At 39.4% G+C, this 23,726-nt stretch overlaps 1 protein-coding gene across 1 annotated transcript; it reads left to right on the top strand.

Annotated features, from left to right (window-relative positions):
• Nucleotides 1-19,050, top strand: LOC134623521 (multivesicular body subunit 12B-like). The gene is made up of 10 exons (XM_063468618.1): nucleotides 1-265; nucleotides 5,610-5,732; nucleotides 11,186-11,293; nucleotides 11,401-11,497; nucleotides 11,656-11,785; nucleotides 12,258-12,398; nucleotides 15,367-15,461; nucleotides 16,088-16,143; nucleotides 18,385-18,444; nucleotides 18,689-19,050. Exons 2-10 carry the CDS (start codon nucleotides 5,622-5,624, stop codon nucleotides 18,773-18,775), a joined length of 885 nt encoding a protein of 294 aa, XP_063324688.1. The 5' UTR covers nucleotides 1-265; nucleotides 5,610-5,621; the 3' UTR covers nucleotides 18,776-19,050.
• Nucleotides 19,051-23,726: the final 4,676 nt, after the last annotated feature.

The raw sequence follows: 23,726 nt of genomic DNA, 5'->3' as shown, positions 1-23,726 counted from the left end.
TTAAGAAGAAGAAGAAGACCACGACGACTCCTCCGAATCCGAACGGGTTCTTTCCGCTTTTCGAACAATGATATCTTCCTGAAACCGCTAGCTGGAAAACTGTTATACAGATATGCACAGAATAGGTTGTGTTTAGCACTGCTTTCATGGATAAGGCAATTTTCTAACAATGCGAGCTTTTCCAAAGCTGTGAAACGACCTAACCAAACAGAACACTGAGGAAAAATTTCGGAAACCTCTCACATCCAACTGTTAGCCTATTTCGGTAAGTGGTCAACCCAGCTAGATTGCTAACATTATCATTTATTGCAAATCCTGTGTCCTCGCAAGAATGTGATACGTAAAGCTGCCTTTGGTGGTGTAATTGACTGAGGTATGTGATATAAGCGCTTAAACGGTCCAAGGGATAACAGACCGTTGGCTGGCCAGTAAAACCATAGCTGACGTCTGTCGTCGGTTGCAGCTGGCGTGTGGAAGATGCACTATGTTACCTGACTAGCTTGTTAGCTTGGTCGCTTATTTATTATTTCACAGTTAGAGTTGACAAGCGAGGGCGAGTTATGGTCGGACAATAAATAATTTAGTTAAACTGTTGGGTTAGTAATTTGTGTTAATCCTACGAATCAGTGCGTAACTTGTCCTGTATGGGGAGAACTTTTGAGTGACATCTTTTTATCTCATTGCACCACTGGAATTTTGAGTGTCTGGACGTGGAAGAGAAATCCAGTCCTTTGCAGAGGAGCTCGCTCGAGACCAAAAAAGCAAATTTATGTCCTTAACGTAAGCTGTTTGTTTATACCCCAGTTTTTTGTTTTTTTTTGTGACTTATGTAAAATAAGTTGCATCAAGATTTGAAAAATATGATAATGGAAGTTTTTTCTCACAAGCCAATAAAAATGTACATGGGCCATTAAAACTCTGAGCCATTGTCCTGAGGGTTGTTTGGTTGGAGACTGAATTACTATTATTGTTATTGTTGTTGTTATTATTATTATTATTATTATTTACATCTACTGGGGATGGAACAGTTTACAAAATCTGTGGTTCTGTTCATAGCACAGTTTTGGGGTTACAGTTTTTGATTCGATTTGGTATATCTTGGCTCTTGTAAGTTAGTTCTCTAATACAGTGATACCATACTTTGAGATCATTAAGATACGCATCTGGTTAGATACAATATTTCGGAGATTTTTAAGGGTACAATAACCTCAGTTTTATCTGAATTTAGAAGCAGAAAATTAGCGGTCAGTGCCTTCTAATGATACTGGGAAGGGAAGCATGTATAATGTAAACAGAACTCGTCTTGGCATCAAATCCTTTGGAATTCTATAATTAACCTTGGTGTGTGAAGAGGACTCTCCATTTACATTACAGGTCTTATATGGAGGTGAACTATTTAAACATTTTAAAAGACCTGGTTTTTGTCTTTTGAATATTTATTACTGCTCATTAATAAGAAGAAAGTATTTCTTATTCGATTATTTGATGCAATAATAGATACTCAATTACTAAAATGATCTAAGATGAGCCCCAGTACAGTCTCTACTTATCTGAAAACAAGAAATGTCCTGCAAGACTGTTATAGAACATAATGCAAGCAGTTTCAAAATTAAGTGTATTTCAAACTAATAATATGGGAGAGGTAGGGTGAACAAAAAAAATTAATATATTGATGATAAATAATTCACATAATCACAAAATGTATTTTTCTAATAAATTATGTGAGGATAATGCCATGATCAAAATATAAAAATGTGCTTTTTGAAAACTAGACTATATAATGGTGTTAACTATGTGCATTTCAAATTATGGCCAAGTGTGATATGTATAGCTTAATGGTTTCTGTCTCAATTACGAGTTTCTGAATGTGTTATTTGATCCAAGATTTGTCATTGAAAGTAAATTCATAGATTTTATTATCTGACTTGCAACAATGAAAAAACTATGCAAGTTGCAGCTAGGGCTGGGAGATTTTATTTTTTGTATGTGACTATATGGGATTTTTTTTTCTACTTTGAATACAAAAAATCTGAATGAATTTAAATGTTTTATTTAAACCATTTCTTTAAACCATCAGCTGTGCACAGAGGATGTTCAGAAATGACAATACTGTCTCAGTAAGTCTCTTTCTGTGGTCAAAACTAGACTTTTAACAAACAAAAGATTATAGCATCAAGCAAGAATTCATGAGGCAAAATAAAACAATTTAAATTTAAAGGCGCTATTTTGTGCCTATAATGTATTTAAAAAAGTAAAATAAAATATGTGATGATCTCAAATTACAGAAACAAAGTCTAGATAGTGACTATAAAAACAACTAACCAAGAACAGTCACAGGTATGACAGCTTTAATTTTAGATTATTTGTACTATTGCTATTTTAAAAAAAACAACAACAACAAGTGTGTGACATATACAATGTAAAAAATAAATAAATAAATAAATTAAAAACATGGCAGACCCAAAAGAACAGAGACCAAACAGCCACTTCACAAGCGCATGGCACAACATAGAAGAGCCACCTCCACAGGACAAGACTCAGCAGTCCATCTGCATCTTAAGGACAAAGGTCACTCTTTCGAGGATGCCAATGTTCACATTTTGGACAGAGAGGACAGATGGTTTGAAAGAGGAGTGAAAGAGGCCATCTATGTCCACTGTGAGCGACCATCTTTGAACAGAGGCAGTGGTTTACGACACCAACTGTCTGCCATCTATAATCCAGTTTTGAGTTCCCTCCCCAGACGCCTTAATGCCCACTCACATCCTGGGCCATCTGACCTCAGGAATTCACACGACAAGGTGGGGCCAGGTTTCACAATGAGCACACCCGAAACCCTGGCTGATTAGGTCCCACACCCGCTTTCACACCTTGGCTCATGTGATTAGAGGATCACCAGGGGGTCCTTTGTCCCTCTTTGGGGGGATACTCCCACTGGGTTTAAATCTGGGACTCTCGGCCATTTGACCTTAGAACTGAAGAAGCTTCTCGGATGAGAGGTGAAACGTCTTCGAAGCAACTTTAAGAAGTCCAGACGCTTTTCTTTGCAAACTCCTTTGACTACGATGACCTGGATGACTGAGAACCTTCACAGACGTCTGAATACTTTGAGGATCTCCTGAAGAGACCTGCACCACCAAATCCACCAGACATCAATCCAGCCAACGAATATCTCCCCATTAACTGCAGCAGACCAACCAGAGAAGAGATCAGGAAGTCCATCACCCTAATGAAGAACAGGAAGGCTGCTGAACCTGGCGATATACCAGCAGAGGCCCTGAAAGCAGATTTGGAAGCACCAGTGGAGTTGCTATATACACTCTTCTAGAAGATCTGGGAAAAAGAGGAGTAACCAACTGACTAGAAAGAGGGATATGTAATCAAGTTCCCCAAGAAGGGTGACCTCAGCAGCTGTAACAACTACAGGGGCATCACACTCCTGTCAGTACCAGACAAGGTCTTCAACCGGGTCGCTACTATGAGATGAGCAAGCAGGCTTCCGACAGAATTGATCAAGCACAGATTAGACCGCAGTGCTACGCATCATAGCTGTGTTTGACAGTGTGGACCAAGAAACTCCTCTGATACTACGGCATCCCAGCCAACATGGTCAACAGTCTATCAGTCTGCTCCAGGGCAGCTGTGGCTACAACTGTAGCTTGCCTCCACCGGTGTGTGAATGTGAGAGTGAATGAATAGTGGAATTGTAAAGCGCTTTGAGGGTCTCGAAAAGCCCTATATAAATGCAGTCCATTAATATTATTATTATCATTATTATTATTATCAACATGATCAAGAGCTCATATGAGGGCACGACCTGCAGAGTGATCCATGGAGGGCAACTCGTCAACAGCTTCCAAGACCAGAGTCCAACAGAAGGTCAAAAGCCAGCAAATGTGTCCTCCTGATTGAATTGCCATTTTATAATGGAATATTTTTGAATTTCTGACTCTGTCTCTTTTCCTTCAACAGAGCTCGAACTACTTCATTTAAATAGTCTTTAAGTACTTTGTGTATTAGAAAGAGTTTTTTTATTTTTTTCCTAGCACGCAGAACCGTTCCTGTAATCACCATTAAAACCTTTACTGGGAAAAAGTGGGAGTGAGGTGTGTCTATTACACTATTTTTTTTTTGCTGTGATACTGGGTTGAGGGGGAGTCCTTCATCAAACCACCTAATCAACAAACTCCAACATCAAGAAAAGTGAACTTTGTAGTTGCTCCATCCACAATTGTATGTTTTATACAGGAAACCTCCTTGGTAAAGCTGCAGAAGTTGCATTAAAATATGCAGATGAACTGTTAACTTAGCCTGATACCATGTTTAAAATGCGCAGCTTGCCATTCCACCTTCTGTCGCAGTGATACCTGCAGCAAGCAGAGGGGACTTTAAAGTGGGGCAAGGGGTGTGCTAGACCAGTCTTTTAATAATTATTATTTTTCAAAATTAAAGTGGAGTGAAATAAAATGTTAATATTTAAAAAATATAAATCTAAAGGGTTTGTTTGTTTTGTTTTTGTTTTTTCCAGGCCAATAAAAATGTACAGGGGATGGTAAAACTCAGGCACTGACCTGGGGCTGTTATATTAGACAATGTGAATTATTAGCATTCATTATTAAAATCTATGCCATTATAATATCCTGTTTTCAACCCACAAAATTTTGCATCAAAGCTCAGGGTAAATGTCCAAATGCTCACTATTCTTCATTGTATTCTTCATTCTTCAAATACTCTTAAAGGCTTATTCATTCACTAACACACACAGATGCAGAAAAATGTACACATGAACACACATCTACCTCATCCAGAAGATACAATACTACAGTAATACAAGGGTTTAGGTTTTTGTGACAGTGCAGTGTTCAGTTAAACTGCACCGTCACAAAACCCCTGCATTTTCTAAAATTGAAACCTACGAGCAGTTTATTTTGAAAGACCTTTGTTTATTTTTTTTCCTCTGAATATATTCTATTAGCCTCATCTTATTGTATCCTATGTGTGTTGTTATCTCTCACTGAAATTGACTTTTGTTATCGCTTGATGTTATCATTTTCAGTATAATTTCTTGGCACTATCCTATGGATACTTAAGAATCTGGATTTTTTTTTTCCTTTTTTTTTTTTTTTTTTTCTTTATTGGAAAACTTTATTTTCCAAGCAAATATGATTTAAAACAGTGGAGTTTTTTGGAGGGTGGATGCTGCAACAATGTAACTCCACTTAATGCAGTAACCTGAGCTGTCCATGAAAGTGACCAGTCACATTAGGACACCTGCTTTCTTTGGGCTCCCCCTCCAAACAGTCAAAAATCTGATGATTTAAGCAAGCAGGATTCACATCGGAGTTGTGCCCAAGAAATTAAGTTATTTGCTCGGATTATATTTTTTCCCTTTGTGACTTATGGTACAAAAAATAATTCCATACTATAAGTTCAAAACGGTTAGATCGGAGCTCAGTAAGTGGAGTAAAAGAATTTGCCCATTATGAACAGCAGAGAAAAGTACATGTCTTATCTTACCAATCAATCTTGGTGTTTATTCCCGTTCCCTCATTGTCCTACTTTCTGTGCCTGTTTTCCAATAATGTCATCTGTGGGGATTTTGATTGCAGATCTCTATAAAGATGCCTGAGGTTCGGGACCTTTCTGAAGCTTTGCCAGAGATGCCAATGGACCCAATCACTGGAGTCGGAGTAGTAGCCTCTAGGAATAGAGCACCCACTGGATATGATGTGGTAAGCAACATAACATAACTCAAGAATGAGTGGTCAGAATTGCCAAATACCAAAATTTTTCCCACACTATTAGATTTTTTTTTTTGCAGTAGCAGAAATATCTAATTTGCACATTTATGCACTTGTGTGTGCGCATGAAAGCTGATTTTATTTTATGTTTTTTAAACTTGCCAATAGTGATTCTGTTTTTGTTTTTTGTGGTTTTTGGGCGGGGGGGGGGGGGTTTCGGTTCGCCCAATTCCAAATGTCTCTGGAAAAACACATGTAATATTCTCCATGTATATGATGATAGCCCAGACTTAAGAGTGGTTTGCTGTGAATTAGTCTTCATGTATCAGGTGGATGACAGTGTGTGTTTGCCAACAGTAGCAGCTGCTTTAGCACTTGTAGCAACTTTTCACCTGGTAGTTTACAATTAAAGAGGAGCAGAATCACTATCCTTCTTTCCTATGAAATAAGGGATGTGCATGACTTGTTAACCAAACAACTAATCGTCGCTATTGTCACTACGTAGTAATCATTTAATCTAATTGCTATCATTTTAATTGATGCGAAGTGATGGTAAATTCTTCTGCCTAAATGTTATACAGCCATGTGCTGCCATTTGGCGCATCATTGTTGAGAAACTCCATTAATCTGTTAATTTTGGGCTAATCTATTATTGTTGATTCTTTTATAAGCGAAAGAAAAAGATTGAGGATATGAGTAACGAAATCAAGCTTGATGGGCTTTCCGTTAGAATAAGATTAATAGTTCAATTATTTGTGAGGGGTTCAGAGTAGAGCTGCTGCTCCTCCACACAGAAAGGAGCCAGTTTAGATGTGAGGTAAAGGTGTTTCCTCTCCTACCGGGAGACGGTCCGGGGTAAACTCAGAACACTCTCAAGAGATTACATCTATTGACTGGCCTGGGAACGACTCGATATTTCTCAGTATAGGCTGGAGGAGGTGGCTGCAGAGAGCGAGGTCTAGGCTTCCCTGCTTAGACTCCTGCCCCTGCGACTTCAGATAGGCGGAATAAAATTGCTAGATGATTTATTGATTTACTATTTTAGATATTAACTTTTTTTTCTTAATATCTTGTCCTGTCTTATTCCTGTGTTATTTCACATATTACATTATATATGGTATAGTATGACGATGTCTAAGGCAAGACTGGCCAGAGAGGAAAAAAAAAAAGAGGAGAAAGTGGTGTGGGACAAAAAGAGACAAAAAACCCCAAAACAAACATACAAACACAAAAAATAGAAAATACATAAATCAACAATCTTCCTTTAGTGCGTGTGTGTGAGTGAGAGATGTATGAGTGAGTGAGCGGGTGTGGGAATACCTGCGTCTTTGTAACAAATGCTGCACCAAACAAGCAGAACAGAGTCAAAATGCACCACAAGCCGCCTGTTGACTCCCGTCCCAGGCAGGCCGTGGATTTTTTTTGTTTGTTTGTTTGTTGTTTTGTTTTTTAAGGGATATAGGAAGATGTCCCTCCTCCTCACTTATTGTTTAAGGAGCTATGGTGTTAGATTTTAACTTTTATTGAAATAGTTGTTATGAATTTCCAAACAGCACGCATCGTTCAGAATAGACGGGAACACTGTGCCACAGTTTTCAGTTGCAGTTCATTAGATTTTCAAATGTTAATTTGTCATTTTAATAATACGTGAACATCTTTTATAGTAAGTTTATATTATAACATTTAACATTTATTTATTTAACATCGGTTTATTTTCGTCTTCGTTTTCTGTTTGGAGTGTAATGTGGTCAATATGCACAATGTGAGGTCCTGCACGGTCAAGCAGCATGATTCATTATTGAAGAATGTGATTAATGTTTTCAAATGTCTTTGTTTACAGAGTTTTTGTCATTGGCCGTTAAACGGTTCTCAAATTTAACTTGATTTTTGAGTGTCTTAGTTTTACAGTTTTTTGTTTTGTTTTGTTTCTCAAGTGATTTTTTTTCTCTCCCTCGTTTAGTTGACTAAAACATTGGCCTCCAGGAAAATCTTTTCAACTATTACCTTCACAACTGCAATCAACCAAATTTGAATTTCTGTTACCTACCAGGAATTTAGCTTGTTAATACAACACAGTTTTATTTATATAGCACGTTTAAAAAATCCAAAGGCAGACCAAAGTGCTTCACCATTATACAGAGAATCAACATAAATCAATTAACAAAGTACAGATTGGGCACTAGCACAGATAGAAGGCAGGCACTAATAGACCAGAAGAGTTAAGTAAAATGGGTATTGAACCTCAATTCAGGAGGAAGGTCAGTTCATGAATACAAAATATCAACTAAGAAGTTAAAAAAACAGCAATAAAATTATTTATAAGTTTAATAAGGGTATTAAGTGGTCAGGAAAGCCAGGTTAAATAAGTAAGCTTTCAATCTTGATTTGAAGGATTGAATAGAGTCTGTGGCACGAATAGAAGCAGGGAGGCTATTCCAAAGTTTAGGTACAACTGAAGCAAAGGCACAATCACCTCTGGTCTTCAGCCTAAACTTAGGTTGGGCCACGAGTAATTGACCTGATGGTCTTAACGCTCAGCAAGGAGTGTACAGATTGAGGAGATGAGTGAGATAACTTGGAGCAATATTATTAAACTCAATGTGATATTTGATTGGTAACCAATCAAATATCACAGGAGATGGAGTGATAGAATCAAATTTTCTTTTCCACAGCATTCTGAGCAAGCTGTAGCCTATGAAGAGAGACGGATAAGCTAAGATGACTGTTTTGATCACGCGGACTGGGAAATGTTTCACGTGGCTGCTAATGACATTGATGAGTACACAGACTCAGTCTGCGGATTTATCAGAAAATGCGTGTATCCAGAACAGTTAAATCCTTCCCAAATCAAAAACCCTGGATTAACGGAGATGTTCGCACGGCGCTGGCGGCACGGAGCACCGCTTTTGCCTCCGCGAACACATCGGACTACAAACACGCACATTACCAACTCCGGAAGACGATCAAAGCAGCCAAACGTGAGTACAGGGACAGGGTGGAGCAACAGTTTGACAACCCTCGGAGTATGTGGCAGGGACTAAACACAATCACAGACTTTAGAGGGAAAACCAGCACACCGCAGACCACGGCCTCTCTGTGTGAGGATCTGAACGTATTCTACGCTAGATTCGACACAGCGAACACCATGAGACCGGACAGTGTGCGCACCGCGGATGACGTCAGTGCGCACACTGTGTCTGAGGAGGATGTGCGGAAGTGCTTCAGGAGGGTGAACGCACGCAAAGCTACTGGTCCGGACGGGATTCCCGGCCGCGTCCTCAAGTCATGCGCGGCTCAGCTGGCTGGAGTGTTTACACACATCTTCAACCTTTCCCTCTCTCTGTCTGTAGTCCCAGCCTGCTTCAAAATGGCCACCATCGTCCCTGTACCCAAATCCTCCACCATCTCCTCATTGAACGACTGGCGACCTGTAGCCCTGACCCCCATCGTGAGCAAATGCTTCGAGAAGCTGGTCAGGGACTTCATCTGCTCTGCACTACCCGACTCACTGGACCCTCTACAGTTCGCATACCGCCACAACAGGTCCACTGATGATGCCATAGCCCTGACTGACACTCCATGCTGCCCTGTCACACCTGGAGAAGAGAGACACGTATGTGAGAATGCTGTTTGTAGATTACAGCTCAGCATTCAACACCATCGTTCCCTCGAAGCTGGACAGGAAACTGCAGGATCTAGGACTGAGCAGCTCCCTCTGCAGCTGGATCCTTAACTTCCTGTCTGACAGACGCCAAGTGGTCAGGCTGGGCAGCACCACCTCATCCCCCATCACACTGAACACTGGTGCTCCACAGGGGTGTGTACTGAGCCCTCTCCTGTACTCACTCTACACCTACGACTGCACGGCCACTAGAAACTCCAACATCATTGTGAAGTTTGCGGACGACACTACAGTGGTGGGTCTTATCACCAACGGTGATGAGACGGCCTACAGGGAGGAGGTCAGCGCCCTGACCCACTGGTGTCAAGACAACCATCTCACCCTCAACGTCGCAAAGACAAAGGAGTTGATAGTGGACTTCCGGAGGTGCAGAGAAGTACACACCCCCATCACCATCAACGGCGCTGCTGTGGAGAGAGTGAGCAGCTTCCGCTTCCTTGGTGTACATCTGGCTGAGGATCTTACGTGGTCAGTACACATAAACAAAACAGTGAAGAAGGTGCAGCAGCGCCTCTTCTTTCTCAGGAGACTGAAAAGATTCGGCATGAGCCCCCGCATCCTCAGGACCTTCTATCGCTGTGCCATTGAGAGCATCCTCGCTGGATGCATCACCACCTGGTACGGCAACAGCACCGCTCACAACCGCAAAGCTCTCCAGAGAGTAGTGCGGTGTGCTGAACGGATAATTGGAGGTGAGCTTCCCTCCCTCCAAGACATCTACAGGAAGCGGTGCCTGAGGAAAGCGGGGAGGATCATCAAGGACTCCAGTCACCCTAGCCATAAACTGTTCAGACTACTTCCATCAGGAAGGAGGTTCTGCAGCATCCGGTCCCGTACCAGCAGACTGAGAGACAGCTTTTTCCACCAGGCCATCACTCTGCTGAACACGTCATAGACACCTCACCTTCACTACTGGAACTTCAACATTATGCACTCCATACTGTACATTAATGCCACTGTTTTGCACATGTCAACTACCAACCTCTGTATATTTTATATATCTTATTTTATTGTTTACTCTATTTCATTTGTAAAATATGTATATACACACTCACATACACACACACACACACACACACACACACGTAGAAAAACATATTTAGTATACACATCCATTAATGCATATACTCTTATATATTGTACATATATTTATTACTTTCAGATTTAGCCATTCTTATATTTTGCTTGTTTTACGTTATTGTATTTTTGCACAACTCTGTTGCTTGTGAAGCTCGCACACAAGAATTTCACTCTCATGTACTGTACCAGTGTACCTGCACATGTGACGTGACAATAAAAGTGATTTGATTTGATTTGATTTGGATTGGAGACCACAGTAAAGAGAATTGCAATAGTCTAACCTGAATGTCACAAAAGCATGGATACGTTTTTCAAGGTCCCTGCGTGGTATATAACGCTTAGCTTAGCTTTAGAAATCTGGCGCAATTGAAAGAAGCCAGATTTAACTACAGGTGACACCTGCTTATCGAGCTTAAAGGAGCTGTCCAAATAGACACCCAGGGTTATTTATAGAATCAGAGAGAGAGTTAGCAAGGGGCCCCAGTAGGGCAACAAGCTGGTCTTGAGGAATATGACTATTGAACACCATAATTTCAGTTTTCTTCTCATTTAAAATTAGGGAATTATAATTTTCTTTGGAAGGTTGGGGTTAAAAAGAAGGAATGAGATATGTTTAAAAGAATCCACAGATATTGTTATTCTTGTCTCAGAATAATGAAAATCTATCCCCCTCTGCTTATAGATCTCAACAACAACAGATGGCCTGGATGCTGACCTGTGGAAAGATGGACTTTTCAAATCCAAGGTGACCCGATACCTTTGCTTCACCAGAGTTTTCTCTAAAGAAAATGTAAGTTTACTTACCTCCTCAACAGTTAAATAAGTGTCCCACCCCCTCTCCAATAAACATCTCCTTTCTCAATACCATATTCTTGTACTCTATTCTTTCCTCTGCAGAGCCATTTAGGTAATGTTCTTGTGGACATGAAGCTGATTGATATAAAGGACACTTTGCCTGTGGGTTTCATCCCAATCCAGGAAACTGTTGATACTCGTAAGTTATTATCTCAAGTGGAAAGACACTTAGAGCCTCAATGTGTGGTAAGAATATGTGAAAATAATTCATCTTTTTAACCTCTGAAATAAGAATTGTTTGTTATTCATGAACCACCTTGTTGTGGAATGACCGTCAGTTTGTCTTTTCTGCAACAGAGGAGCAGGCCTTCAGGAAGAGGCGACTCTGCATCAAATTTATTCCACGAGATTCCACAGAGGCAGCCATCTGTGATATCCGCATCCTGGGACGCTCCAAGCAGGCACCTCCTCAGTATACCTTTATAGGGTGAGGATTGCAACTTCCAGTCAAATGTAACTTTTTTTGTTGTTGTTTAAAAACAGAAGAAAATAGTTTATAAATAAAAGTTGTTTGTACTGTAATGGAATCAATCCATTTGGCATAACAGTTTCCACTTACTCCAGAAATCAAGTCACATGAATCTTTTTTACATTTTTAATGTATGATGGAATGTTCAGGGCATTTCTATCAGAAAGTTTTCTACATGAAAAGACACTTCCAGTATGTCAGATGTGTTCCACATGAGAGCTAAAGAATCAAAAGTATTTCTGGCAAAATGTTTATTTAAAAAAAAACCTTTGTCCCCAAAACGTTTCTAGGATAATTGCTTAGAGAATGTATGAAGGGGAAAGGAGGGCATGGATTTAATACACACACCTTTTGACTAGCAGGTTTACATTAACCTTGGAACTGGTGTCAGCGCTTTCTGCTTAATAATGCTTCTAACATTGTTTGACAGAGAGCTCAACAACATGGGAATCTGGTATCGCATGGGAAATGTGCCTCGGGCCCAGGACTCCACACACACACAAACCATCAACAACACCCAGAATGTGAATTCCTCCAGCTCAGGATCAGCCCCACCAGCTCCCATGCCTAAGTAAATTCACTCTAATGATGTGCTAGTACTTGTATGTAATTGTCTTCACTTGTATCTAGGGCTGCCACGATTAGTCGACTAGTCACGATTACGTCGACTATCAAAATCGTCGACGACTGATTTAATAGTCGACGCGTCGTTTGAAGCTTTGTAAGACCACAAAAGACGCAGGAATAAGTAGTAGGATTTAAGAGTGTAATAACGGACTGAAACAGAAGATGGCAGCACTGCATGTACAAGGATGCCAGCTGCCGTTAAACCCCGAAGAAGAAGAAGTAGCTCTGTCCCAGAATTCATAGCGCAGCCCAGCTCAGTTTCCAACAATGGCGGCAGCTAGTTAGTTTTAATATTACTCTTATTATTCTTTCTGGGTCACAAAATAAACGTTTAATATATTTTCAGGCGAGAATGTAACTGTGTAAACCTCAAGTATCTGCTCAGTTTATCAAGACACCACATATTTTCAAAAGCGCTCCGACGTTTTCGGACACGTCTGTTACCCACCAGCTCGATAGCTAGCCGGGGGCAAGGCTCACTAGAGCCCGTGAGAACACCGGACTCCCGGCAAATCGTTTTCAAACCCACCGCCTTCTTTCGCTACTCAGGTTAAACATATATAAGTCACTTAGATAACTAAAAAATATTATTGTTTGGCTTTTTTTAGTATTTTATTTGTTCCTGAGTAAATCGGTTTGGCTGTTATAGTTTTTACACAGCTGAATAAACGTTATAGTTATAACGTTTATTCAGTTTATTCAGTTATAACTATAAAAAACGTTATAGTTTTTACACAGCTGAATAAACGTCAAGCAGACAACTGATTATCAGAAGTGTGAGATGCTCGAGAATTTACTCCGGTGTCCTGTTATATTTTAGATAGCAAGGAGCAGACGGCTGAGTTTATTAAACTCCACGGAAACAATCTGCAAATTTCATTAAAATTTAATAAACTATCATCTTGTCTTTATTTTTAGTTAGCACATACCTTAAACACTTAAAGCTGTAAGCTAATGATAGTTATATAAGAGCAGATGCATGCTGGTGCAATAAGCTGTACGTTTTACGTTCAATGGATGCATGACCTGATTAGTCGACTAATCGCAAAAATAATCGGTGACTAGTCGACTATCAAAATAATCGTTTGTGGCAGCCCTACTTGTATCTCTTACTAGTTCTAGTAATCTTAAAAGAGAAATGCAACACAAAACAAAGCAAGTGCACTGTAACAATACAGGTTGCACAGATTAGCACTTTAGTTTATCTTGGTATTGCCTAGAGGTTATGGAATGTACATGCAAGTAGTGATTCATTCGCTTGTGAGTGCCCCAACACATAGAGAAGATGTATCTTCAGATGTCACAAAAATTGTTATGATGATATGATTAAATTAACAGTCGATATTTATTTTTACACCTTTGAATGAATCAGTGGAGGAACTTCCTTAACTTTCTTGTCATCTTCCTATTTCAATTGTTCCAGATTGTATGCCTCCATGTCCATACATTACCAAATCCAGTAAACATCTGTGGTCTTTCCCTTTTTCTCCTCCCTGGCAGCACCATACTCAGCATCCTTTTTCCACTATACCTCATCTGCACATCTCCAGACCAACTTAGCCTTGCCTCTTTTATTTTGTCTCCAATTCCTTCAACCCAAGTTTTCCATTTGGAGTGATTTAATTAAACTTTTATAGAAAATGTGCTTAAGAGTTCAAATAATAAAATAATGAGTAACATAATTTCTTATAATATTAGTGGAACAATTGAGAATTGAGCAGAGCACTTTACAGATTTAAAAAGGATTTTTAAAGTTTTCTCTCTCAGATCTTGCACAACAATATATATATAAAAAAATCCCCTCTCGCCCCTGTGGGCGGTCTATCCTTTAAGCTCAGGCCCTCTACCAGAGGCTTGAGGGTCCTGCGCAATATCTTTGCTGGTCCTAGGACTGTGCTCTTCTGGACAGAGATCTTGGATGTTGTTCCTAGGATCTGCTGGAGCCACTCGGCTAGGTTTTGGGTTACTGCACGGAGTGCTTCGATTACCACTGGGACCACTGTTACCTTTGCCCTCCAAATCTTTTCAAGCGCTTCTCTGAGTCCTTGGTACTTCTCTAGCTTCTCATGTTCCTTCTTCCTGATGTAGCTGTCATTCAGTATCGCTACATCTATCATTACGGCTGTCGTCCTCTGCTTGTCCAACACTGCTATGTCTTACCCACCACTATTTTGTTTGTCTGTATCTGGAATTCCTACAGGATCTTGGCTCGGTCAGTCTTGACCATCCTAGGAGGCATCTCCCATTTATACCTCGAGACTTCGAGGTAATACTCGGCTCAGATGTTTCTGTATACTAATGGCGTTCCATGTATGGCCTGCCTGCCAGCATCTTGCACCCTGCTGTTATATGCTGGATTTCTACAAGGCATCTTTACACAGCCTGCACCTGGGATCTTGCCTGATGTGATAAACTGCAGCCTCCATGGATCTTGTCCTCAGAGCTTGTTCCTGTGCTTCCATGATTAGTGGCTCTGTGGTGTGTTTTTTGTCCAGCCAGTAGTAGGATTTGTGGACGTCAGCCACTTCATCTATTGATTCATTGATCGCAGCAGAAACCCATGAAAGAGGAGGAGCCACCATCAAAAATATATATATTTCAGCTACTGTAGCAAAGATAATTTTCAAATTAAGTACATTATAACAATGTATAAATAAGTACTTAACATGTCTCTAGGGTGAATAGAAATTACCCAACAAGCCATAGTCAAAAATTTGGATACAGCTCTAATGTACAACCCAACTTCCTTTGCTTAGCTGTGCAATTTGACAGTCCAGGATTAGTTCTAGCTGACACAGCAGGAGTGGATAGTGATAGTTTCTTTAAAATCTTGAGCTGTTTGGCTCACTTTCACATATATATTGAACTACTGAGGTGCTTAATGTTTGTTTTTTTTTTCTTTTTGTTTCAAGGCATATTTCCATGACCCTCCCTGCCAGCTTCAGAGGGAAAAATACTACCAGACCAGACTATGAGCACCAGAACTCCAACCTGTATGCTATTACAGGTCAGGTCTTTACAGTTTCAGTCGCTCTTGTTGATTTAAAGATGAATACACACACACACACACACCTGTCTGTCTGTCCGTCCGTCTGTCCGTCCATGTATTGAAATAATATAGTATAGTTAAGTCATTATAGTGTAAAGAAATGTGTAGGGTTAAAACAATAATAATAATAATAATAAGTTTTCATCTAATCACAAGAGAAAAAAAATAGCTGTAGCTTACCAGTTGATTAATCTTCTACCACTTATCTTGGGCTGGGTCATGGGGGCAGCAGCCTAAGCAACCTGTCTCTAAAGCTGAGCCCATCCATCCTGCAGAGAAAGCTAATTCTTACTGCTTATAGTTTCAGTCTCATTTTTTTGTTCATTTCCCAGAGCTTGTGGCCATAGATGAGGGTAGGGATGATACATCAACAGCTTCACTTTTGTGTGCTTTTATGCTCTCTCTTCATAATAGACTGCGTGTTGAAGGTGACCGTGTCCACATCTCTGTATATGTGGACACTGTCATTTGTTTAACAGTCTCGAGTCGTTGCTGTTATTCAGTTTATGGTTTGTATGGGTTTATTACTTGATCTCTTTTACGAGATGAAATTATGTAACATTTTTTTGACCTTTCTCTTTCAGCAATGGACGGGGTGCCTTTTATGATCTCTGAGAAATTTGCCTGTGCCTCATCTGATGTAAGTTTTAATCCTAGTGATATTTGCCAACATGTATCAATTTCCAGTGTTGTGCTTTAACATCTCTGCTCAAAATAAGTACAACAACCACAGTATATGCCCAAAAGCTGTAAAAAGAGAGTAGCCTTACATTCATACACTAAGCTGCATTACATTGTCTGATGTGTATTTGGTACGTGAATGTCAGATCACATATATTTCTTAGTTGAGATTGCTGTACCCTGCAAGAAAGGGGTACAGTGCTTAACAAATGTGTTAGACCCAGATGTCATAAAAGCAAGAAAACACACACAATTTAGAAATCTGTGAGAAGCTTGTTTGAAACTAAAAAGTACAGAATTAACTTAAATGAATTCATATTTTTATTCCCAAACTTAAGCCAGCGCACTTAGAAGTCAGAAATTAATCAAGCATAATAACAACAAACAAAAAAAACAAAATTTTCTGTTCAGGAATGCAACTGAATAACAGTAAAAATTGGCATAAACTTTATTTAATCCCAAGCTCTTGGGAAATAACTTTTTACAGCAGCACAAGTAATAAAAAGAGAATTAGAGATATGGTAGAAAAATAAAAATATGGAAAAAATAAGAATAGTGTACAAAAAAGCAAAAATACTATACTATCTCTAGATGGTTACTATATACAAAAATACATCAAGATTTTTATATGTACTTAAAGTGCAGTGAGAGTGGTAATAATACACATTTGTTTTTAAACGGTATTTATCCTGTGTAGTCACAGTCTGACTGTTGTTAGGATGAAAGACCTACAATAGAGCTCCGTCCAACATTGTGGCTAAAACGCTTTACTGCTGAAGGAGCTGCTCAGGACCTCTATAATCTTATTTAGGGGGTCAGAGATGTTGTTCATAATGGCCATTAGATCCTTTTCTCACCCACCTCTTCTATGCAGTCAAGGGGACTGGCCAGGCAAGAGCTGGCCCTCATTTTTCAGACTGTTAATCTGTTTCCCGTCCCACTCCATGCTGCAACCTCCCCATCAGACAACCGCTTTGAAAAAAATTGCCCAATAGCCATAAAGTAAGGTTATGGTCGACTCCTGCTCCTTTTCAGCTTTTCACCTTAGCAGGGCCTGTTGAATTGTATTGAAAGTGCTAGAGAAGTCAAAAAACATGACCCTCACAGTGCTTCCAGTATTCTTAGGCATGACAGTAATGTATGGAGGTAGATGGGTCTGGCAGCAGCATGCTTACTAGAGTTTCGAGGTGGTTGAGGACAATCCTCCCTAATGTCTTCATCAGGTGGGAAGTTAAGATTACAGGTGTGAAATGGTTAGATGGTACTGGAACCACACAGGATGTCTTCCACAGGATAGGGACCTTCTCCAGACTCGGAAGCTCGGGATAAACATGCGTATGATCACAGACCTGATCTGCACAGTCCCTGAGCAGTGGGGAGGTTTTCTGGTCTTGAGCTTTCTTTTTCTTTTTTCTTTTTTTTTTTTTAGTTTCTTCCTCATTCGATCAGCACTCAAGAAGTGTTGTCCAGTGTTATTTCACTTCTCATTCACAAACATCGCTATTCCTCCTCCCTTTCTCATTCATCACTCTCTGGTGATATCCTGTCCGCCGTTGCAAGCCATCCAGAGTGATGAGTGAGCCTTTTCAAAGTTCATTCAGCCAAATCTCAGTGAAGCACTAAAGGGTACACTGTCAGTACTATTGCTTAGCTAGCACAAATTAACTCTTGCATCTTGTTGGGAAGAAATTAGTATTAAGTAACATTTTCCATAATGACAGATGGTATTCAAATTAAAAGTAATTTAATTTATCTTAATAAGTAACATGCTTTAATATATTTAATGCTTATTTATGAAATGGTAAATTTGAAAATGACTGGATAGTAGCAATAAATATATATTTTAGCATTCAAAATATTTTAAAGACCTTCGGCATACTGGTAGATCAATTATTATGAAACATAAAAACGGATTTTGCTAATAGCAGTATTACCAGTATTGCTCTAAATTACCAATTCTGTTAATTGAAGGCAGCTGTGGCATAAACCTTCTATTGGGTGATGAGCTGATAAATTTGTTGAGCCTCTATCACAATGTTCAGACTGCACCTAGAAAAATAGCAAACTTTTATTCGACTTACCCCTTCAAATAAGTCACGTTGTAGTAATACAAGTCTCCCAACACTACTCCCACACAATTGCAACATGCTTAAAGTTGAGCTTGTTCACACATCTCAGCATTCCTGTTCTCCATGTACAGCTGCAGCAGGTGGATCTGATGGGTATTACAATTAAATCACTGGCTGAGATTGAAAAGGAGGTGAGTACACATAAGACTTTGTTACATTTCTGCTAGTATAATTTATGGTCTCCAGAGATGAATAATGAAGTAGTATTTGCTTTAACTACAGACTGTCCACTAGAGGCCAGTATGGTCAATAGGTTGCTGTATATGATTGTTAATCAACACTGTATTTTGCAGATAGGTAAATTGGGATTTTAGTGAACAATAAGAATATTTCTGTTAGACCATACTAAATAATATGCAACTCTCCCTATGTAAGTATGATTACAGTTTCCGCACAGAGCATAGTGCAGCGGCTCGCCTCCCTCCAAGTCCAACACGGACCTCTCTGAGTTCTGAGGCCTAAGCATCTCTTATATGAACAACAGTCATCTCCACACTATAGACAGCAGCCGGAGAGAAGTGCACACAACTACTGAGAACATACCTGCAACGGGGATATTCAGTCTGTAAATGAGAAGAAAAATTCCCAACAAAAATTGTGGATTTTCTAACTTCTGGGACATGTTGTAGGCAGTCTGTGTGCTGTTGAAATGAAAAGGAAATGGAAAACAATGGAATTCAGTCAGACTCGAACTACTACACGCAGAGCTGGGACAAGAAAACACATTTTATGCTCATCGAGATACTTTCAGTATCTCACTCGAATGACTTCAAAAATACATTTCTTTTGTTAAGTGAACAATGGTCAAGTGTCGTATTGTGGTGGAAAAAAACTAACCCTGTCCCATCTAAAGATCTTGTTAGAAATAAAAGGATCACACGGTACTTTTTTCACAGAGGACTTCTGTTGGATCTCACACCAGTCATATTGCCTTTTTTGTTTATAACATGGTCTGTTCTGAATCAAAGCGCACCATAAAGGCACTTAGTGTGTCAGAAAGTTAAAAGAAAACTGTGACTTTTAAGTTTTGTTGTTGAGCTTGTACTGGTCTTCTTGATGGGGAAATACTTCTCATTGTTTTCTAGATGTATTGCCATTTACTGGTGTGACTGTGAGTGCACTTTTGTGTTTGAGATTGTTATTGTGCTTCCTGATTGCTGTAGATATTCTGTAAACCACTTCTTCTCTTTCTGTGAGGTAGCAGCTTGCCCAACAGAACCATGACTACAGCTAATATTCACTGTGCGGAGTATTCACATCAAGATTTTCTATTTATACCATACTCTAATACCTTACTTTGCATGCATATAGATGTTTTGATACATCTTTTCACTGAATGAGTAACATTGAGCAAACCTCACACATTTTAGCTAAAAAGCACTGATAGTTAGTCCTTATATCTTGACAATATCATAGCTATATTCATCGTTTTAAGTTTCCTTCATCTTCATTGGTGTTATATCAGAAATGGATGCTCCAGGAAAAGTATAATATCGCAAAGAGTTTTATTTTAGCACATTGGTTATGGAACGTGTGTACAGAATTTTACTCTCCTGGTCAAAAGTTTTAGAACACCCCCAACCCCAATTTTTCCCGTTTTTATTGAAAATTATGCAGTTTAATGTCTCATTGCACTCTGAAATGAAAGCCCTAGTACAAATAAGGAGTTTTAAAAAAATCATGGGATCAATTCATAGGCCAAAATGTATTCTAAATTTTTCACTCATCAAAGTAGAAACCTTTGGCAGATATAACAGCTGAACACACTCACGGCTTTCTTTCTACAATAGAAATCAAATATTCTTCAGAAAGTTCTTCCCATATCTGTTAAATAAGTTCCCATAAATGTGTGGTACCCAAACCAGCTCGATTGGGTTTAAGTCTGGAGATTGTGCTAACCCCTGACCAACTAGGCACATACCAGAGGGTATTGCATGGCGCTACAGAATGCTGTGGTAGCCGTGGCCCAGGCAAACCTCTTCGTCTTATTCTGACGTCTTAGCAATGTCTTTCTTGCTGCAACTCGTCCTGTCAAACCTGCAGCCTGAAGTCTTCTCTTCAGTTGAAACTGAGACTTGCCTACTACGATCACTATTAAGCTGTGCTTGAAAGGGTTGTCCTGTGAGCCGTCTATCACGCAAGCTTGTTAACTCTCAGAAACTTGTCCTCTGATTCATTTGTGTCTTTGGGTCTGCCAGACCTCTTCATGTCAGAGTTTGCCCCAGTTTCTGAGTGCCTTTTGATGGTGGAGAAAACTGTACTCATTGACGCCTTAACTTTCTTTGCAGTTTCTCTGTAGGAAGACATACATTTTGATGGTCCGTCTCTCTTCCATTGCTATGCCTTTTTCAACTGATGCTCACGAGGGTACGGTACCACAGTGTGTTCCAACACTGCTTTTATGCAGACAGAGGGGGTTGGAAGTAATCCAGAAAGGTTGGAACACCTGTAGGAATTAGTAGCACAAGCTTTCAAGGCTTGTGTGTTGTTGTTGTTGTTGTTGTTGTTTTGTTTTTTTGTTTTTTGTTTTTTTAAACCTCTGGCAGTTCACCATTTACCTTTGTTCCATTTCAAGTTATTCATTGGACTTAAACGACCTGAATTCCAATAAATAACTGAAAAAATTGGGTGTTCTAAAACTTTTGACCATTAATATTAAAATCACCTATTTCACATTTAATGACAATTAAGACCAACTCAGAACTATGTGACTTTATGGAATTTTGACCCTGATTAGAGTCACCACTGGTTATATGCAAAAAACTTTTTTTTTTTAACTTGTCTATAGCACTAACCACTATTATTAAGACCACCAGATAAAATAAGTATCAGTTAGTTACTTTGTTTTTTTTCTTTACTACCTACATTATACATTGAGCCTTTGAGATGTTTGGAGAAAAGCAGGAGAATAAATAGTAGGATATGTTTCATGCAGATGGGGAGGTATTCTCTGGCCTATTGTATTCTTATGAACTGCTACAAAAAGGTCATATTGGAAACTTTATTTTATTTGTAGACTATTGCTGTTTGATACTTTGAATCTGTAATACACTAAAAAGGCCTATTATAATTTTTTTTTTTTTTTTTTAAAGGGAAAGTAAGTGGTCTTGTTTATTCACTTAATTCTCAACTTTGATGTGAACAAAATGGAGTTGAAACTAATTGTTATAATTTATCTCATGTTAATTAAGCTTAATTATCTCCTGTAATAGAAAAAGTTTCATGTTTCCGCATATCGAACAAAATGTACACTAATAGAAATATGTGATAGGCCAGTATAAGTTGGGCTCTTATTATTGACCTTATGTTCAGCCTGAACAGGTGTCTGTGAAGGTCAGTCTGTCTACCATCTTCTTAAAACACATGATGTAGCGTCACCGATTATGTAAAGAAAATTAAATCAGTTTAGTTTTTCTGATTTCTATTTTTTTCACAGGTCATATGTGACAAGAAAAAATGTTCTGCAATATATCAAGTCATTAAATAGAGTAACTCCTTTTGCTCTGTTTGTTTACTTTGTCAGTATTTCAGTATAGTACCTACTTGGTCTTAAATAAATTCTTTTTTCCAGTGTGTCCTATAAACCTTAATTATACTGCTGACATTAATAGGGTTAGACTAATGGCTATGTGAAGCTTTGTGTATTTCAGCCGTGTGTAACTGCCTGCTGTGTGATAAGCTACACATGTATATTTCTCAACTTTGTTTACTTCTAGCCAGGTGGGCTGCAGTATTCATTTGCTAAGTAATGTAACTGTTAACTACAAATAATCTCTTTAATGTATTAATAGTATGCATGGTGACATGTTGGGTTCAGAGGTTTCAGTATTGCAGTTAATGTTTATATTTTTAGTGATCAATTTGTCTCAAAATCGTTTTATTTAGTAAGCATTGAACAAAACAACATTAGCTTAATTTGTGTTTGATTAAGTTTTAATAAAGTGTGATGAACTGAAGTCCTTATAAAAATTCCCCTCACCCCTCAGGGTGATCTGTTCTTCAAGGTCAGGTCCTCTACCAGTATCCTCTACAACAGCGGTCCCCAACCCCCGGGTTTGGTACCGGGCCGCAAGAGTTGAGGCTCGGGTGTGATATTTATGGTTTTCAGGGTGCTTGCTTTTTATCGTTTTTTTTTTGTTTTTTGTTTTTTTTTTAAATCATTTTTTATCGTTAACTCGATTTCCCTGGGTTTTAGTCCCGTGTGTTATGAATAAATTTTGGGGTTTTCTGGTACTGGTACTGGTTTTATTTTGTTGTATTTATCCACAACACCTTAAAGGCAAGTCCGTGAAAATATTGTCAGACATAAACCGGTCCGTAGCGCAAAAAAGGGACCGCTGCTCTACATCTTTGCTGTTCCTAGGACTGCGCTCTTCTGGACAGAAATCTTGGATGTTATTCTGCAATCTACTGGAGCCACGTGCCTAGCTTGGGGGTCACTACAAAGAGTGCTGTGATTACCACTGGCACCACTGTTAACTTCACCCTCCACATCTTCTCAAGTTCTGCTCTCAGGCCTTGGTACTTCATCAGCGTCTTGTGTTCCCTTATTCCTGATTATCATCGTCATTCGGTATAGCTACATCTATCACTGTGGCCGTCTTCCTCTATCTGTCATTACTATGTCCGGTTGGTTAACCATCACCAGTTTGTATGTCTGTATCTGGAAGTCCCACAGGATCTTAGCTCAGTCATTCTCAACTACCCATTTTGAACTTTTGATTTCCAGGTACAGATGGTCCTGTATACTATGTCGGGCACTTGCCGTGTATGCCCTTCCTGCTAGCATCTTGCAACCTGCTGCTATGTGGTGGATTGTCTCAGGAGCATCTTTACACAGCCTGCACCTGGGGTCTTGGTACACCCCTACCTCTAAATATAAAAGCTTGTTCCTATGCTGCCATGATTAGTGGATGTGAGCCACTTCCTCTGTCTGCTGGTGTTACACACTATGCAGGGGGCCTGTCCTTCCTCTGCACACCTGAATCGAATGACAAGTGCTTAGAGAAAAAATAAATGTAGAAAAACATAATATAATAACATAACTGCTGCTTGCCACCATTTTTATTCAGTTACAACATTTCGGTCTGTGCAACCTTCATCATTTACAGAGAAAAGCACAATTTCATGCTGCTAAATTTGTACGAAGGGTTTGGTGATGGCCCCTTCTTGCTCCAACATGACTGCACACCAGTGCACAAATCAATTAAGGTTCATAAAGACATGGATGAGTGAGTCTGGTGTGGAAGAACTTGACTGGCCTGCACAGAGTCTTGACCTCTACCCAACAGAACACTTTTGAGATGAATGAGAGCAGAGACTGTGAGCCGGGACCTTTCATCTAACACCAGTGGGTGACCTCAGCAATGCGGTTCTGGAAGAGTGGTCAAAAATTCCCATAACCTTGTGGAAA

Source organism: Pelmatolapia mariae, unplaced genomic scaffold (genome assembly GCF_036321145.2).
Source record: "Pelmatolapia mariae isolate MD_Pm_ZW unplaced genomic scaffold, Pm_UMD_F_2 NODE_ptg000715l+_length_71921_cov_1, whole genome shotgun sequence".
NCBI lineage: Eukaryota > Metazoa > Chordata > Actinopteri > Cichliformes > Cichlidae > Pelmatolapia > Pelmatolapia mariae.
Note: the sequence above shows the minus strand (reverse complement) of the source record. Positions and strands in the feature narration are given on the sequence as shown.

What these genes read in the sequence shown, in the direction of transcription:
- LOC134623521 (XM_063468618.1), top strand. Translation starts at nt 5,622, where the DNA reads ATGCCTGAGGTTCGGGACCTTTCTGAAGCTTTGCCAGAGATGCCAATG. An exon ending in GAGTTTTCTCTAAAGAAAAT is followed by an intron (nt 11,294 to 11,400) that starts GTAAGTTTACTT and finishes TTTCCTCTGCAG; the next exon opens with AGCCATTTAGGTAATGTTCT. An exon ending in TTGCCTGTGCCTCATCTGAT is followed by an intron (nt 16,144 to 18,384) that starts GTAAGTTTTAAT and finishes CTCCATGTACAG; the next exon opens with CTGCAGCAGGTGGATCTGAT.